The sequence below is a fragment of the Bombina bombina genome, chromosome 7 (assembly GCF_027579735.1).
Source record: "Bombina bombina isolate aBomBom1 chromosome 7, aBomBom1.pri, whole genome shotgun sequence".
Taxonomy (NCBI): Eukaryota; Metazoa; Chordata; class Amphibia; order Anura; family Bombinatoridae; genus Bombina; species Bombina bombina.
In genome coordinates this window covers 136,886,115-136,903,099 of record NC_069505.1, presented here as the reverse complement: position 1 = coordinate 136,903,099, position 16,985 = coordinate 136,886,115, and the positions used below count along the sequence as shown (strand labels likewise).

General features: G+C 38.2%; 1 protein-coding gene across 1 annotated transcript in view; it reads left to right on the top strand.

The window, feature by feature from the left end:
* The window catches only part of MYBPC3 (myosin binding protein C3), a 202,124-nt gene that overhangs the window by 49,855 nt on the left and 135,284 nt on the right, over positions 1-16,985 (top strand). Inside the window, 5 exon segments of the mRNA XM_053720336.1 lie at positions 34-156; positions 291-371; positions 769-917; positions 2,798-2,915; positions 4,221-4,269. Coding sequence (XP_053576311.1) covers positions 34-156; positions 291-371; positions 769-917; positions 2,798-2,915; positions 4,221-4,269 — 520 coding nt within the window.

Genomic DNA, 16,985 nt, shown 5'->3' with positions numbered 1-16,985 from the left:
ATGATGCTTTTTAAAACGTTTGTTTATCTTTAGAAAAATCTGAGGATAGCCCAGCTCCACCGGCTCCTGAACCTGCAGCCCCTCCAGCCTCTGACAGCGCTGCACCACCTGCTACTGAAGCGCATGTAGAAAAGCAGGAACCTCAGTCCTCTAACGGTAAATTGGTTCATCTAGAACAGATAGCAGTAACAGAATATCTTACAAATAACTATTTTCTACTGATGGTTTAGAATCTTTGAGTGGAACAGAAGGATCAAGGTTTTAACAGTATTTCATTATTCACCTTCCAGCTCCTGAACCTCAACCAGCAGCCCCTCAGGATGAAGTTGGATTGTTCATTGAGAGGCCAGTTGATGGAGAGGTCACTGTTGGTCAGTGTCACATCGATCACATGCATGCACATCGTTATTTATTGATGTTTAGAAATGAGGCATATATGTGTATGGCCTCTGCATTATAAATATGCTGATATATGATTTAGAACACAGATTACCAACTGACAGTCCTCTGAACTAGTTTTTGCAACCCTGGGAAAAAAAGCAGAACTAAGAATGTCTGCTATAATTTTTGTGGCCCCATGAAAAAGTGGAACTAAAAATGTTTGCTTTGGTGACTTCTGGTGAGTGAGTAAACAACACAAAAGAGTCTTCTGGATGGTAGAACTACAAATAGAGGAAATATTGATCTATGGCTCCCATGTGTTAGGAAGATGTCCATCACTGATTTACTACACAGATTTAATTATGTACTTTTTCTACAAATCTCTAGGTGAAAATATTACATTTAGAGCCAGAGTGGTCGGTGTCAACCTACTAAAAAAGCCAGTGGTCAAATGGTTTAAGGGGAAATGGATGGACTTATCCAGCAAAGTGGGGAAACATCTGCAACTCCAGGAAACTTATGACCGTAACACTAAGGTGCTGAGAGATGCCAGGAATCCTTGTACATATAGTGTTGGTTTTATACGTACAGAATGTTGTTCTTCCAGTTCTGACTTTTAAACGTTAGACTTAAAACAGCTATTTTTAACAAGAAATAATAGCAGCTAGCTGACTAAGATTACTGTGAAGAATGTATAAGATGTTTATCCAAAATGGAATATATAATTATGAGCAGGGTTATAAGCAAATACAAATGATTACCTATTTATGTTTATAATTAAACAGACATGGAAATAAAAATTAAGCTTTCATATTTAAAAAACAAAAATGTTTTAATTTGTTTCTATTATAAAATGTACCTCTTTCTCTTGATATCCTTTGTTAAACTTAACTTATTTCTATGAGATCATACTGAAGTAGGCTGAGGCTCAGGAGTGTGCACATGTCTTGGGCACTATGAACTCCATGTACAAAACAATAGGTGGTCAAGGTTCCTAGGGAGAGCAGGGGGCAGCATTGCATGCTTGTTCAATGCTAAATACGGGAAACAATTCATGATTAATTTTAGACAGGTTCACGATATGTGAACCTTGTCCGCCTGAAAATTGATAAAACTAGCCCATAACCAAAAGTTTTCCAGATAATTAGTTTGCATGATTTTTTTAAATGTCTAATTCAAAACATGAACTGCTTGCTCAGTTAACAAATTAGCAATTATGATTGTTTAAAAAGTTAAATATTCAGCAAATGTTTACACTATGGGCTCCATGTATGAAGCAGCAAAAGCTGCTTCGGAGCCCTTGTCGGGCAGGTTCGCATATGTGAGCCTGCTTCCAGCAATGTAAGAAGCAGCGGTCATTAGACCGCTGCTTCTTACACCCTACACCGCCTCTAAGGTGGCAAGGGAAAATGATTGACAGCCCCTTCAGTCGCATGATTGGTCGCGCGAATTAAGGGTCAGGCATTACACACTCCGATGAGTGTGTAATGATACATACGGGCAAGCGGATCAACAGATCCGCTGCCCGTGAGTAGCAAAGCTGGACGGACAGTTTCACGAGTTGAGAAGCTGTCCGCCCGCCGCTTAGTACATGGAGCCCTATGCATTCACATTTACAGGAATAAAAATGTAATCACCAAAATATTTGTTATTGATTTCAGTTGGTAGGAAATGGTTAACTGCACAGAAGTTGTTAATTTAGCTCTTTGTGATATTCTAACAAACTGAAATCAAACACACAAGGCTATAATAATTAATTTTGGACTACGGGCTGATTTATCAATGCTCCTTGTTTTTGGCGAGCCTTCAGGCTTGCTAGAAACAGCAGTTATGAAGCAGCGGTCTAAAGACTGCTGATCTATAACTTGTCCGCCTGCTCTGAGGCAGCGGACAGAAATCAACCCAATCAAATATGATAGGGTTGATTGACACCCCCTGCTAGCAGCCGATTGGCCGCGAATCTGCAGGGGGCGGCATTGCACCAGCAGTTCACAAGAACTGTTGGTGCAATGATAAATGCCGACAGCGTATGCTGTCGGAATTTATCGATGTGCAGCGGACATGATACGCTACATCGTATCATGTCCGCTCGCACTATGTTAAATATACCCCTACGTTTTCCTTTTCTGTGTATTTCTGCTTCTATGTATGTCTTTGTAAAATATATAGATAGTGTAACATAACATATAGATGTTTATCTAATGCACATATAGGAAATCCAGAGGTTCCAGAAATATTGCTAATGTGACTCATACAGACTAATTCAAGAAAATGTGCTTCTCGTAGATTAGAATGTTGTTTAAAAAAAATAGTTTTTGCACAGCAAATTTGAAGATTGGGATTTAGACAGTTGTGTTTCCTTGTCTATTATAGTAAACATTGAGTTAATTTTTGTTCTTCTGTTTTTTACTTTCAGATTTACACCTATGAGATCCATATTATAAAGGCGAAAACCACCTATGCTGGAGGGTATAGATGTGAAGTGTCCACCAAGGACAAATTTGACAGTTGCAACTTTACCCTGAATGTCCACGGTAAGTAAATTCCTACGATTATTATTATTATAATTTATTTGTGAAGCGCCACAAAATTCCGTATTGTGTACAGTATTTCGTTCTTCATTGCAAATATTCATCATTATAAATTAGGAGGTCAATTTATTAATGTGCGAGCGGACATGATACAATGTAGCGTATCATGTCCGCTGCACATCGATAAATGCCGACAGCATATGCTGCCGGCATTTATCATTGTACCAGCAGTTCTTGTGAACTGCTGCTGCAATGCCGCCCCCTGCAGATTCATGGCCAATCGGCCGCTAGCAGGGGTTATCAATTAACCCAATCATATTTGATCGGGTTTATTTCTGTCCGCCGCATCAGAGCAGGTCTTTAGACCGCTGCTTCATAACCTCATAACTTCTAAAGGCTCGCTGGAAACACGGTGCATGAAGCTCCGTACGGAGCTTGATAAATTGACCCGTGACCCCCTAAAGTCTAAATAAAGATAGACCTCCCCCTTTTCCTTTTGGATATTCTGTCAACTATGAGTTTTCAATAAATCCATAGTTGGGGCAGATTGACCAGGTTTTTATATGCATACATACATACATATCAAAGAACTAAAATATTTAAATATGAAAGGTGGATGATTGAGACAAACCTTAACAATGACATTTAAGAATTAGTATCCAGGGATTTTAATGGGAATCAGTGTTAAAGGGACATTAAACACTAATAAATGCTAGATAGAATGATGCATTCAAAGAAAAGATTAGTGAGAATAACATGTAGATGTATTTTTTAACGTTTCATTAGTTTAAATATTGACAAAATAAGTGTACATTTTTAGTGTCTATAAAATAATGGGAGCTGCCATGTTGTAACTTAGGTTACCTTCTCTGCTGCGGCCAATTAGGGACAGTCATAATAATTAGGTCACTAGAGTGTGCAGCCAATGGCTGTGTGGAATATAACAGTGTTCTGCACTTCCATTTCTAAAAGGAACTGAAAATCTCACAATTTTAGAATGGAATTGCAGGAAAAGAGGACAAAATAAATAATGAAAGTATATTGCAGACATCTTTTTATATATGCAATTTATCATTTTATATTACCATCTCAAATTGTTTAATGTCCCTTTTAATACCAGTAAATTCTTTGGCAGTTAAGCAAATATTTCTATAACATCACACACTGTAGTCTTTAGATAATCCTTGCTTGGAGGATGATCTTTACATTAATAAAAAATAAAGTACTTTAATTATACAAATTATAATCAATATGAAAGTATGTCTTTGGAATTATGAAAAATATCTTCCACTTATCTTCTTTCCGCAGAGGTAACCAATACTGGAGATGTTGATATTCGTTCAGCTTTTAGGCGAACGTAAGTAGCTAACTCGTGTCTTCCCTTGAGCTTGCATGTGGGGAATGTTGGGGGTTAATGTGTTATCCAAAATGTAATTCTGTTGTCTACAACTAATGTCTATAGTATATAAAATGAACTGTTGTATACGACAAAGAATGAATAGAAACTTGTATTTGATAATAGGTAATTTATTTTTTCCTTCATGTAATATAATAAAGTTTGAAAAAAATAATTGAACTGTCTAATAATGATTCTAAGGTAGTTATTATTTGCACATCTAAATCTATATGTATAAAAATCATCCAGGAGCTTTATGGGAGCAGCAAAACGGCGGATATCCAGTCTCACCAGGTAGCTTAGTTTGCTAAAGCGACCAGTCCAAAACCTTCCAATGATATGACTCCTAGTACAACGGTAAATTAGTAACCTGCAAGACAGAAAGACACTAATGTCTAAACCTATAACTGATCCATAATGCATAGTAATGTTATTGTCCTAGTTTACAATGAAGTAGCCTAACACGTAACCAGGGTCATCATGGGTATCCACGGGGGGGGGGGGGGGGGGGGTATTGTGCTATTGCATTTCTGGACTCTAATTTACAGCATGCATTGTACAGTGGTGGGGAGTGAGCTTCCTGGAAGACAGAAAGTTTTGCATCAGGTCACGCCCCTCCTCCATGCAGTGTGTGTATGTGCTATGAGCCATGGATTTCCACTCCCATAACCATTTTAACAGCAGCAAAGACTAAGCTATCTCATTAATGGCAATGTGCTCCTATTTTCAGTTATAATTTAGGAGTCTGAATGAAGACATTAATTTTATTACACCCACAAAAAAAATGTGTATGTGTTTAAGGGGTTAAACACATACTTATATGCAAGCAGCAATGCAATATTAAAATGACATTAGAGCATTTTCTTTTTGCACTTTTATGTCCCTAAGAATGGTGAAATGTATCTAAATCTACTCAGTAATTGCTTTGATCAGACTGTACACACATTTATATCTGCCTCTAGCTACAGCAAAGGAGACCCTGAGCATAGATTCCGCCAGTCTTTACAAGAGGTGTAGCCAAGAACCTTGTAAAGTATGCTTACAAAATTAAAGGGATACTAAACGAACATTTTTTCTTTCATGATTCAGATAGAGCATGCAATTTTAAGAAACTTTCTAATTTACTCCTATTATCAATTTTTCCTTGTTCATTTGGTATCTTTATTTAAAAAGCAGGAATGTAAAGCATAGGAGACAGACCATTTTTCAGAACCTGGGTTATGCTTGCATATTGGTGGCTAAATGTAGCCACCAATAAGCAAGCGCTATCCAGGGTGCTGAACCTAAAAATGGACAAAAGAAAAATAGGAGTAAATTAGAAAGTTTCTTAAAATTGCAAGCTCTATCTGAACTATTAAAGAAAAAATGTGGGTTTAGTGTCCCTTTAAAGGTAATTGCTGATATATGCTATACCTATATAAAAAATGTCTTGTATATCCCTTTTTAAAAAAAAGACATCACATCTAGTGAGTTTTGGTTTAGTTTTTCAACCTCCATTATCCTTGGAGCATTTGTTTCAATATTGTTAGCACTGTTCTTCATTTTTTTATTTTTTTTGTAATGGAAAAATAATAGTTTGAGTCCCAAATCTCTTTGGCTGAGTTTTAATGCGCCAGCCTCTCTTCAATTAAATAATATAATTAGGGGTTAAGTCCTGCAAAAAAAGTGTGGGAACTCACCAGGACTTCCACCCCCTCTCACAATTAATATTATTTTATATATACACACTTACACAGACTTTATTTATATGTATATAATTTATACACGTTGGTTAATGAAAGCAAATTTAATCCAATGAAGGGTTGCCTGAGAATCCTCCTTTGTCACAGAGTCTCACCCACTTAAGGTGCAATAGTCCTATTTATGCTGAGGGGAGCTAAATAACCCCAAAACAAGCCACACAGAAATGTAAGCACCATGTGTTCCACACAGTGCGGGGTGATCACACAGCAGGACAGCTGACAGGCTTGCATTTAGTGTATTGTAGGAAATGTTACTGCCCATTACTACAAGATCTCACTAGAGGGCTAACCAGACTGTACTCTAGCTCCTCCCACCCGCAGCAGCAGCAGTGTTTACTGAAGCATTTCTGTTCTCTGTCCGAACTCTGTTCCCATGCGTTCCCGCCCGACTTGACCCCTGAATATAATTAAGAAAACATAAAAGTGCTCCAGTAAAAGCTCTAAAATAAGTAAAGGCAAAGAAAGAAGTTACATTTACTGTTGATCAGGAGGAAGTTTTTCTCCAGTATCATTGGTTGGACTGGTCTCTGCTGAGCAAATCTGAAACTTCCAGAATTAAAGGTTTCTGTCTGCAAGTTGATATTGAAAGCGGAATAATCCCATAAAACTTTCAATACAACATAATTCTGGAACATGGTGTGAAAGCTGCTATGTGTCACCAACATAGATTTAATGTACCCCACTGCACTGTACAAAGTATTCTGTGCCTGCTCATCACACTACTTACTACTATGACGTCTTCACGATGAGTGTCATGTCACACACTGTCCTGTCAAGTGCTTTTTGCACACACAGCACCAAGCATACAATTTATGTCACCGTGTTCAGCATCTTATATAACACCTGTCACCAAAAGATATATGTGTGCTCTAGCATTTCTATATATTGCTGCATTCTGTTCCTCCCAGTAATATCGCCTTGCACATTATTTATTATGCTGTAATATTTTGAATATTTTTCTGACATTTCTATTTTTCTTCACTTTATTTCATTGAGTTTTTCACATGATTTACTGTTGTTGTTGTGAAGGTTTCTGCAGCTGTATGACACTGAACACTTATTTTTGTGTATCTTAGGTCTTTGTCTAATTTCTCTCTAATATGGTTTCTGCAATTATTTAGTTGCTCTCAGTTTTTAACTATTGGAAACTGTCATAGCTTTTGGTAGATAAGCACTATAAGATGTCATCAACAAATAGAAGAGATGGTTAACCAGGTTACTGTGGTAACTGAGTATTCATGAAACATGTATGTAGGCCTAGATTACAAGTGGACCATGCTGTATTTCGCTCAAGATTGCTAGCACAAATTTTGCTAGTGGGAAACTGCGACCATGAGTATATTACTTGTATTGCAAGCTGAAAATAAAATTTTCCTGCTAGAACGTTACTATTGTTCAAGCACAATTTACCAGAGCTTAAAGCAAACTATCACCTAGATTACGAGTTTTGCGTTAGGCTTAAAAAGCAGCGTTAGCCAGTCCTAACGCTGCTTTTTAATGCCCGCTGGTATCACGAGTCTTGCAGGTACAGGTGTACCGCTCACTTTTTTGGCCAGACTTGGAAATACCGCAAATCCACTTATGTAAATTGCGTATCCTCTTGTTTCAATAGGACTGGCATAGCGCCGTTATTACGAGTCTGCCAAAAAGTGAGCGGTAGACCCTCTCCTGTCAAGACTGGTACCGCATTTTAAAGTCAGTAGTTAAGAGTTTTACACTACAACGCTGTAGTATAAAACTCTTAACTAAAGTGCTAAAAAGTACACTAACACCCACAAACTACCTATTAACCCCTAAACTGAGGCTCTCCCGCATCGCAAACACTAAAATAAAATGTTTAACCCCTAATCTGCCGAACCGGACATCGCCACCACTATAATAAATATATTAACCCCTAAACCGCCACACTCCCGCCTCACAAACATTAGTTAAATATTATTAACCCCTAATCTGCCGTCCCTAACATCGCCGACACCTACCTACATTTATTAACCCCTAATCTGCCGCCGCTACTATACTAAAGTTATTAACCCCTAAATCTAAGTCTAACCCTAACCCCCCTAACTTAAATATAATTAAAAGAAATTTAATAAAAATTACTATCATTAACTAAATTATTCCTATTTAAAACTAAATACTTACCTGTAAAATAAACCCTAAGCTAGCTACAATATAACTAATAGTTACATTGTAACTATCTTAGGGTTTATTTTTATTTTACAGGCACGTTTGTATTTATTTTAACTAGGTAGAATAGTTAATAAATAGTTATTAACTATTTAATAACTACCTAGCTAAAATAAAGACAAATTTACCTGTAAAATAAAACCTAACCTAAGATACTCTAACACCTAACACTACACTATAATTAAATTAATTCCCTAAATTAAATACAATTAAATAAAATTAGCTAAAGTACAAAAAAAACCCACTAAATTACAGAAAATGATAAAAAATTACAAGATTTTTAAACTAATTACACCTTTAGCTAATCCCCCTAACAAAATGAAAAAAGCCCCCCAAAATAAAAAAGCCCTACCCTACACTAAATTACAAATAGCCCTTAGAAGGGCCTTTTGTGGGGCATTGCCCCAAAGTAATCAGCTCTTTTACCTGTAAAAAAAATTACAAATCCCCCCCCAACATTAAAACCCACCACCCACACAACCAACCCTACTCTAAAACCCACCCAATACCCCCTTAAAAAAACCTAACACTAACCCCTTGAAGATCACCTTACCGGGAGAAGTCTTCATCCAACCGGGCCGAAGTCCTCAACGAAGCCGGAAGAAGTATTCATCCAAGCCGGGCAAAGTGGTCCTCAAGACGGGAAGAAGTCTTCATCCAGACGGCATCTTCTATCTTCATCCATCCGGCACGGAGCGGGTCCATCTTCAAGACATCCGACGCGGAGCATGCTCTTCATCCGACGGCTAAGACTGAATGAAGGTTCCTTTAAATAACGTCATCCAAGATGGCGTCCCTTCAATTCCGATTGGCTGATAAGCCAATAGGATTGAGCTGGCATTCTATTGGCCAATTGGAATTGAAGGGATGCCAACTTGGATGACGTCATTTAAAGGAACCTTCATTCAGTGTTAGCCATCGGATGAAGAGGATGCTCCGCGTTGGATGTCTTGAAGATGTACCCGCTCCGTGCCGGATGGATGAAGATAGAAGATGCCGTCTGGATGAAGACTTCTGCCCATATGGAGGACCATTTCGCCCGGCTTGGATGAAGACTTCTCCCGGCTTCGTTGAGGACTTCGGCCCAGTTGGATGAAGACTTCTCCCGGTAAGGTGATCTTCAAGGGGTTAGTGTTAGGTTTTTTTAAGGGGTTATTGGGTGGGTTTTAGAGTAGGGTTGGTTGTGTGGGTGGTGGGTTTTAATGTTGGCGGGGGATTTGTAATTTTCTTTACAGGTAAAAGAGCTGATTACTTTGGGGCAATGCCCCGCAGGGCTATTTGTAATTTAGTGTAGGGTAGGGCTTTTTTTTTTATTTTGGGGGGGATTTTTTATTTTGTTAGGGGGATTAGATTAGGTGTTTGTTTTTTTTGGTACTTTAGCTAATTTTATTTAATTGTATTTTTTACAGGTAAATATGTCTTTATTTTAGCTAGGAAGTTATTAAATAGTTAATAACTATTTACTAACTAGTCTACCTAGTTAAAATAAATACAAACTTGCCTGTAAAATAAAAATAAACCCTAAGATAGCTACAATGTAACTATTAGTTATATTGTAGCTAGCTAAGGGTTTATTTTACAGGTAAGTATTTAGTTTTAAATAGGAATAATGTAGTTAATGATAGGAATTTTATTTAGATTTATTTAAATTATATTTAAGTTAGGGGGGGTTAGGGTTAGGGTTATACTTAGGTTTAGGGGATAATAAATTTAGAATAGTGGCGGCGACGTTGGGGGTGGCAGATTAGGGGTTAATAAATATAATGTATGTGTCGGCGATGTTGGGGGCAGCAGATTAGGGGTTAATACATATAATGTAGGTGGCGGCGATGTCCGGAGCGGCAGATTAGGGGTTAATAAGTATAATATAGGTGCCGACGATGTCGGGGGCAGCAGATTAGGGGTTAATAAGTGTAAGATTAGGGGTGTTTAGACTCGGGGTTCATGTTAGGGTGTTAGGTGTAAACATAAATTTTCGTTCCCCATAGGAATCAATGGGGCTGCGTTAGGAGCTAAACGCTGCTTTTTTGCAGGTGTTAGACTTTTTTTCAGCCGGCTCTCCCTGTTGATTCCTATGGGGAAATCGTGCATGAGCATGCACAACCAGCTCACCACTAACGTAAGCAGCGCTGGTATTGGAGTGAGATGTGGAGCAAAATTTTGCTCAACGCTCACTTTTTGTCTGTTAACGCCGGGTTTGTAACAACCCATAATACCAGCGCTGTCTGTAAGTGAGCGGTGAGCATAAACTGCTTGTTAGCACCACATAGCCTCTAATGCAAAACTCGTAATCTAGCCGTATGATTCTAATTGTGAAGTGACCAGAAATCTACCAGTTACACCTTATACTAATGCAAATAGAAAATGGTCATTATAGCTTATAATGCAAGTGTTTACATCAATACCTTTGTACAATTTGAAATTACAATTGCATGTGAGAAATTATAACATAATTATAACATAATTATAACATTTCTCACCATGTACAATGTGTGTAAAAAGGCTCAAATTCTTAACATTGAAACTAATGATAATTTTTTCTCACCTCTACTCATTGAATTACACACGCAAAAGGTACAATCCAATTTAGCTTTCATAAACACAACTGGAGGTTACTGTGTATTTGCGCATGCGAGGTCGCAATAATTTTTTAAATGGGCAGCTTGTATGTATGGGTTCTTGCAGTAAAAATATTGGGACCTCACAATCGCGTTTTGTGCTTCTCGCTGTAGTGATTGCACGCCACTTGTAATATAGGTCTTAACGAGTAAGGTGCAGCAGATAGTGAAGTCTGGAAATGCAGAGATGGATAAGGAAAAACACTTACCTATTGCACTGAAGAAACACCTACCTGCCAAATTTATTAATTGATTGAATTGACTGAATATGTGAATAGAAAGATGTTATATAATTTGTTAATGGGAGATCTAGGTATGTCATGATGATGAACAATATGGGAATTAGATCATATTATGACATGGCTGAGAAGACATTTGTCAGTTGAATTGTGCAAAACCTCTGGATATTAGGCAGGGGTCAAGACCTACAAATAAGTGTGGGAACTCCCTAAGACTTCCACCCCCTCACAATTATTGTTTTATACATACATACATACACACACACATACACACACACACACACACACTGTATTTATATGTATCTAATCTATACATCTTTGTTAATGAAAGCAAATTAAAACCAATAAATGGTTGAATGGCTGCTTTTGGGTCTGAGACTCCTCCTCTATCACCAAGTCTCACCCACGTATGTGCAACAGTCCTATGTCTGCTAAGGGGAGCTAAATAACCCCAGAGCAAGTCACACCGAAATGACAGCACCATGTGTTCCACAGAGTGCAGGGTGATCACACAGCAGGACTACTGACAGGCTTGTATTTAGTGCATTGTAGAAAGTGTTACTGCCCATTACTAGAGGATCTCACTATCCCTCTAACCAGACTGTGCTCCAGCTCCTTCCACCAGCAGCAGCAATGTTTACTGAAGTGTTACTGTTCTCAGTCCAGGGGAACTCTTAGTTCCACCTGCAAAAATAGTGCAGGAACTCCGTTCCCATGCATTCCTGCCCGACTTGACCCCTGATATTAGGGATGTGTGTAAAGGAGAAATAGAACTGTATGGATGCTGAACATTAGAAACAGGTTTGGACACTAAGAATACTATAGAAGATACTTGTAGACATAAGTTATGGGTTAGGAGGGTAAGGTAGATATTGGCTGCTAACATTAAAGAATAGAATATTGGGACACAGGTTGAGCTGAGCATTGGCAAGAGATAGGCACTTGCAGAAATCTTTCACCAGAGATTTGGGAGAGTTGAGGTAATAGGGCAACATCAAGTTGGATGCAAAGGATGCTTGTCACCATACAGTCATGCCACTGCGAGTGTAAGGTGCAGGGTGAGCTGGGAAACAAGTGGGTTTCCTAGTTACTGAGGTTACCGGAAGGCGGAAGCCCTGATAATTAGGGAAGCTAAGCACTATAAGATTTGGTTTCTATGAGTCATGAAACCATGAGTCCTTTTTGGGTGTTGATTGCTACAGTAACTTTGTTCTAAGGAATTATAGCAAAGCTAGGTTTGTTAGAACACTGGATACTCTGTAAACTTTTAGAAAGCAAAGAAAATGCAGAAATGTTTTATTGAACAGGACAAGGCACTGCAAAATATGATATTTGGGTATGGCTTGCTAGTCAAGAAGCTTGACATAAACAGACAGTAAGGTCTTCATGATTTACATAGAAGATGCAGTTTGGAACAGCATCCCAATTTTCCTCTATTATCAGATTTGCTTTGTTCTTTTGGTATCTTTTGTTGAAAAATAAGTCTAGGCAGGATAAGGGTCAGCAAGGCACTACTGGGAGCTAGCTAAACACATTTTAGTGAGCTAATGACAGGAGGTATATATGTGCAGCTAACAGTTACTAGCTAGCTCCAAGTAGTGCATTGCTGCAGCTGAGTCCATCTGGGCATACGTTTGAGCAAAGGATAAGTGCTCTGTGAGCAGTTATCCTTCAGCTACTCTGAAGAAATGTTGAGGTAAAATCTCTTATGTTTTACATAGAGATGTTCATGTAATATGTTTTGTAGTCACCTTTTGCAGACATGCTGCACCACTTTCAAGTTATTCAGCCTATGGGGTGACATGTCCTTTTAAACATCTGTGCAATATACAGTGAACAATATCATTTAAAACTATAGGGACATGGAACTCAAAATTTAACTTCCAGGTTTCAGAATATTCAATTTTAATGGACTTTTCAAATTGACTTTGTTCTCTTGGTATTCTAAGTTGAAAAGCATACCTAGGTAGGATCGGGTGCAGCAATGCACTTCTGGGAGCTAGCTGGTAACTGGGAGCTACACAGTGTGGCTGTGCAGAAAATACTGCCACCATATTTGTACAGGAAGTGCAAGACTATAAGAGGCCTATTTATCAAGCTCTGAATGGAGCCTGAGGGCCCGTGTTTCTAAAGACCGCTGCTCCATAACCTGTCCGCCTGATCTGATGACCCAATAGATGACCCAATAGAGTATGATCGCGTTGATTGACACCCTGACCGCGAGTCTGCAGGGGCCATGCTGCTGGTGCCATGCTGAATATGGAGAGCGTATTGCTCTCCGCATTCAGCAAGGTCTGTCGGACATGATCTGCACTGTTGGATCAGGTCCGACAGACCTTTGATAAATAGGCCTCTATGTGCAGACGAACTGAGAGGGAAGGGCAATCACAAAGAAGCAGTTTCTTTTGCTCTTATGTGGCTGTTGGCTTTGCTTCAGCAGATGTCAAACAGAAAGGGCCCAGTTATATTGAGGGGTCTGCAACAGCCTTTCCCTTGGGGCCCTGTGAAGTTTAGTTAGACCCCTGTTCTAGGCCATTGATTATTTAGACCAGAGAAAACCTACCAAAGCTCATATGGTCACAATGCAGCCCTGAAATGCTTGTACCGGCCCCCACATGCAATATATAGGGGGTATCATAGAACCACAAATTAATATAACTTTAAAATTAAAAAAAACTTTCTTTATCTTCTGCTAGCAATATAGCCAGTGAATAAATTCTGTAACACAATCCCCTGCAATGGTTTCCGAAGTATGCTGTTGGCTTTCCCTCCTTTAAATGGACTCAGTTAAATAAAATACTCTGCTTTCTATTCCCTGACTATACATGTTTTTAAAATGCTTGCAGAGATGCTGAATCAGAGGTCATATATTTAATTATTGGGGTAATTTCAATAAAAACCCTCATCACAAAATCACAACTCGAAAATTGAGTAATTCAAAGAAATTTTTACTTGCCCCTCATCACAGCAGTTGCACAGCTAGGTCACGTAACTGCCCCTGCTGATTGGTTCAGCGGTCATGCATGCTTGGGAACAGCAGTACTCTGCAGCTCCTAGAACAGTACTTTACCTATGAGTTTAGCCCCTTTGGAGCATGTAATTTTTGCACCGCAATGTCCACTTAATTATGCATAGCTGTAAACATTTTATAGTTTTATTTATTAAAGGGACACTGAACCCAAATTTTAAGCAACTTTCTAATATACTGTTATTATCAAATTTTCTTCATTCTCTTTGTATCTTTATTTGAAATGCAAGAATGTAAGTTTAGATGCCGGCCCATTTTTGGTGAACAACCTGGGATGTTCTTGTTGATTGGTGGATAAATTCATCCACCAATAAAAAAGTGATGTCCAGTGTTCTAAACCAAAAAAAAAGCCTAGATGCCTTCTTTTTCAAATAAAGATAGCAAGAGAATGAAGAAAAATTGATAATAGGAGTAAATTAGAAAGTTGCTTAAAACTGCATGCTCTATCTGAATCACGGAAGAAAAAAAATTGGGTTCAGTGTCCCTTTAAGATTATGATGGTTTAATTATTTATAATGCCCCCTTTTTCCCTTCATTTAACTATGAAAATTTTGTTTTCCAATTCCAACTATATTTGAAGGTATAGGGGCCGATTTATCAAGCTCCGAATGGAGCTTGATGCCCCTGTTTCCGCGCGAGCCTTCAGGCTCGCCTAAAATAGCAGTTTGTGATTTGGATAGCTTAAGTAACATCTATACTATAATTGCGCTTGTAATGTCCGTCGCCATCGGCAGTTGCGCACGCATCCTCAATGGAATGTTGGCAGCGCAAGGACAAAATAATTCACTGTATGCAGCGAAGCTGCATCCAGATGAATTCCGAAAATGGCAGGGTGGTAAAAGAATCAACCTTCGGTGTATTCTTTCACCACCCTGCCATTTTCGGAATCCACCGGGATGCAGCGAAGGCAAACAGAGCATTACAAAAGCAACACCTAATCGCCCACATTAAAGTATTTTTAAAAAAAAACAAAAAAACGCCTGCATCAAGTATTAAAAAAAAAAACTAACAGCCCGCATCAAGTATTAAAAAAACGCCTGCATCAAGTATTAAAAATAAATAAATAAACGCCCGCATCAAGTATTAAAAAAAAAACACCACCCGCACAAAATATAACAAAAAAAAATCCTACACAAAGTATTAACTCCTAAACCGCAAAATGCCTACATCGCAATAAACCTATTTACCCTATTAACCCCTAAACCACAAAACCCCTACATCGCAATAAACCTATTTACCCTATTAACCCCTAAACCGCGAAACCCCTACATTGCAATAAACATATTTAACTTATTAACCCTTTAAACCGCAAAAACCCACAATGCAAATAACTATTTAAATAACTAAGTACAGTACACTAGCCTAACACCCCCTAACCTAACACCCCCTAACCTAACAACCCCTAACCTAACACCCCCTAACCTAACACCCCCTAACCTAACAACCCCTAACCTAACACCCCATTAAATAAACCCAAATTACCTAAACTAATACATTCTAAAGTTACAAAAAATAAAAAACGCTAACATTACAGAAAATAAAAAAATCAAATTACCAAATTTAACAAAATTAAACCTAATCCCTATGAAAATAAAAAAGACCCCCAAAATAAAAACACCCCCTACTCTAATAATAAACTACCAGTAGCCCTTAAAAGGGCTTTTTTGCAAGGCATTGCCCCAAGATAATCAGCTCTTTTACAAAAAATATACAAAGTCCCACCTAACATTAACACCCCCCAAAATAAAAGAACCTAACACTAAAAAACCTAAACTACCCATTGCCCTGAAAAGGGCATTTGTTTGGGCATTACCCTTAAAAGGGCATTTAGCTCTTTTACTGCCCATCCCTAATCTAAATAAAACAAATCCCCCAAAAAACCTTTAAAAAATCCTAAGTCTAACCCCCAGGTTGGTACTCACGGTTCCTGAAGTCCGGCAGAGAAGGTCCTGTTCCAGGCAGTGAAGTCTTCTTCCAAGCGCAACCTCTTCTTCTTCCAGGAACATCCTGGATGTTGTTTCTACATCTGTAGTTTAAAAAATAAATTAGACTGCCCTCTGGGCAAGGCTTATCGACTAGTTTATAAATAAGAGAAAATGTTATAATATTGTATACGTCTTGCACCGCCCCTCTCCCATTAACTTTATAATGCTAACCTGCTGGAAATATTTTCTGTTGACAGCAAAGTCTATATGTTTATTATTTAAAAAAAATGAGAAGTTTTTGAACTGGGGAGGGCTCAAAAGTGTGTGTGAAAGTGGATAATTGTGTATGTATGTTTACTCGCATGTACATACACACATATATACATACACTCATACAAATCCACACGCATGCATATACAATTTTGAGACCTTACACACCTTGTCAATCATATGCCATATCCCTTAAAATCACTGTTTAAACATTTTTTTCAATAATAAACATATATTTTATATGTATATATGATTGAAATACTGTTTTTAATATATTACACATGAGTTTTAATGCTTTTTATTCTAGTCCTCACACTATATTCAGGTCTCCAGTCGGGTACATTTTTCAGCGCTATTATGGGTTGCACTTGGGCGCAACATATAACTCACCACTTGTAATATTAGTGATTATAGCACAGTCGCTATACATTTAAAATATAGGGTGTGCTAAAAAAATGTCGGCCCCTCTAACATTCTCTGGTAAATCTCTTTTACCATTGACTTGTAATTCCAGATTGTGCGCTATTCTTAGGTCAGTGACACAATAGGGAAAGTGAACCGTGTGCTATTGAATAGTGGAGCGCTGAGTTAATAATGATATCTGAGGTTTATTGCTGTGTACTTAATCAAGACTCACGATTCTTCAACATTATTCCCTAACATCTGGA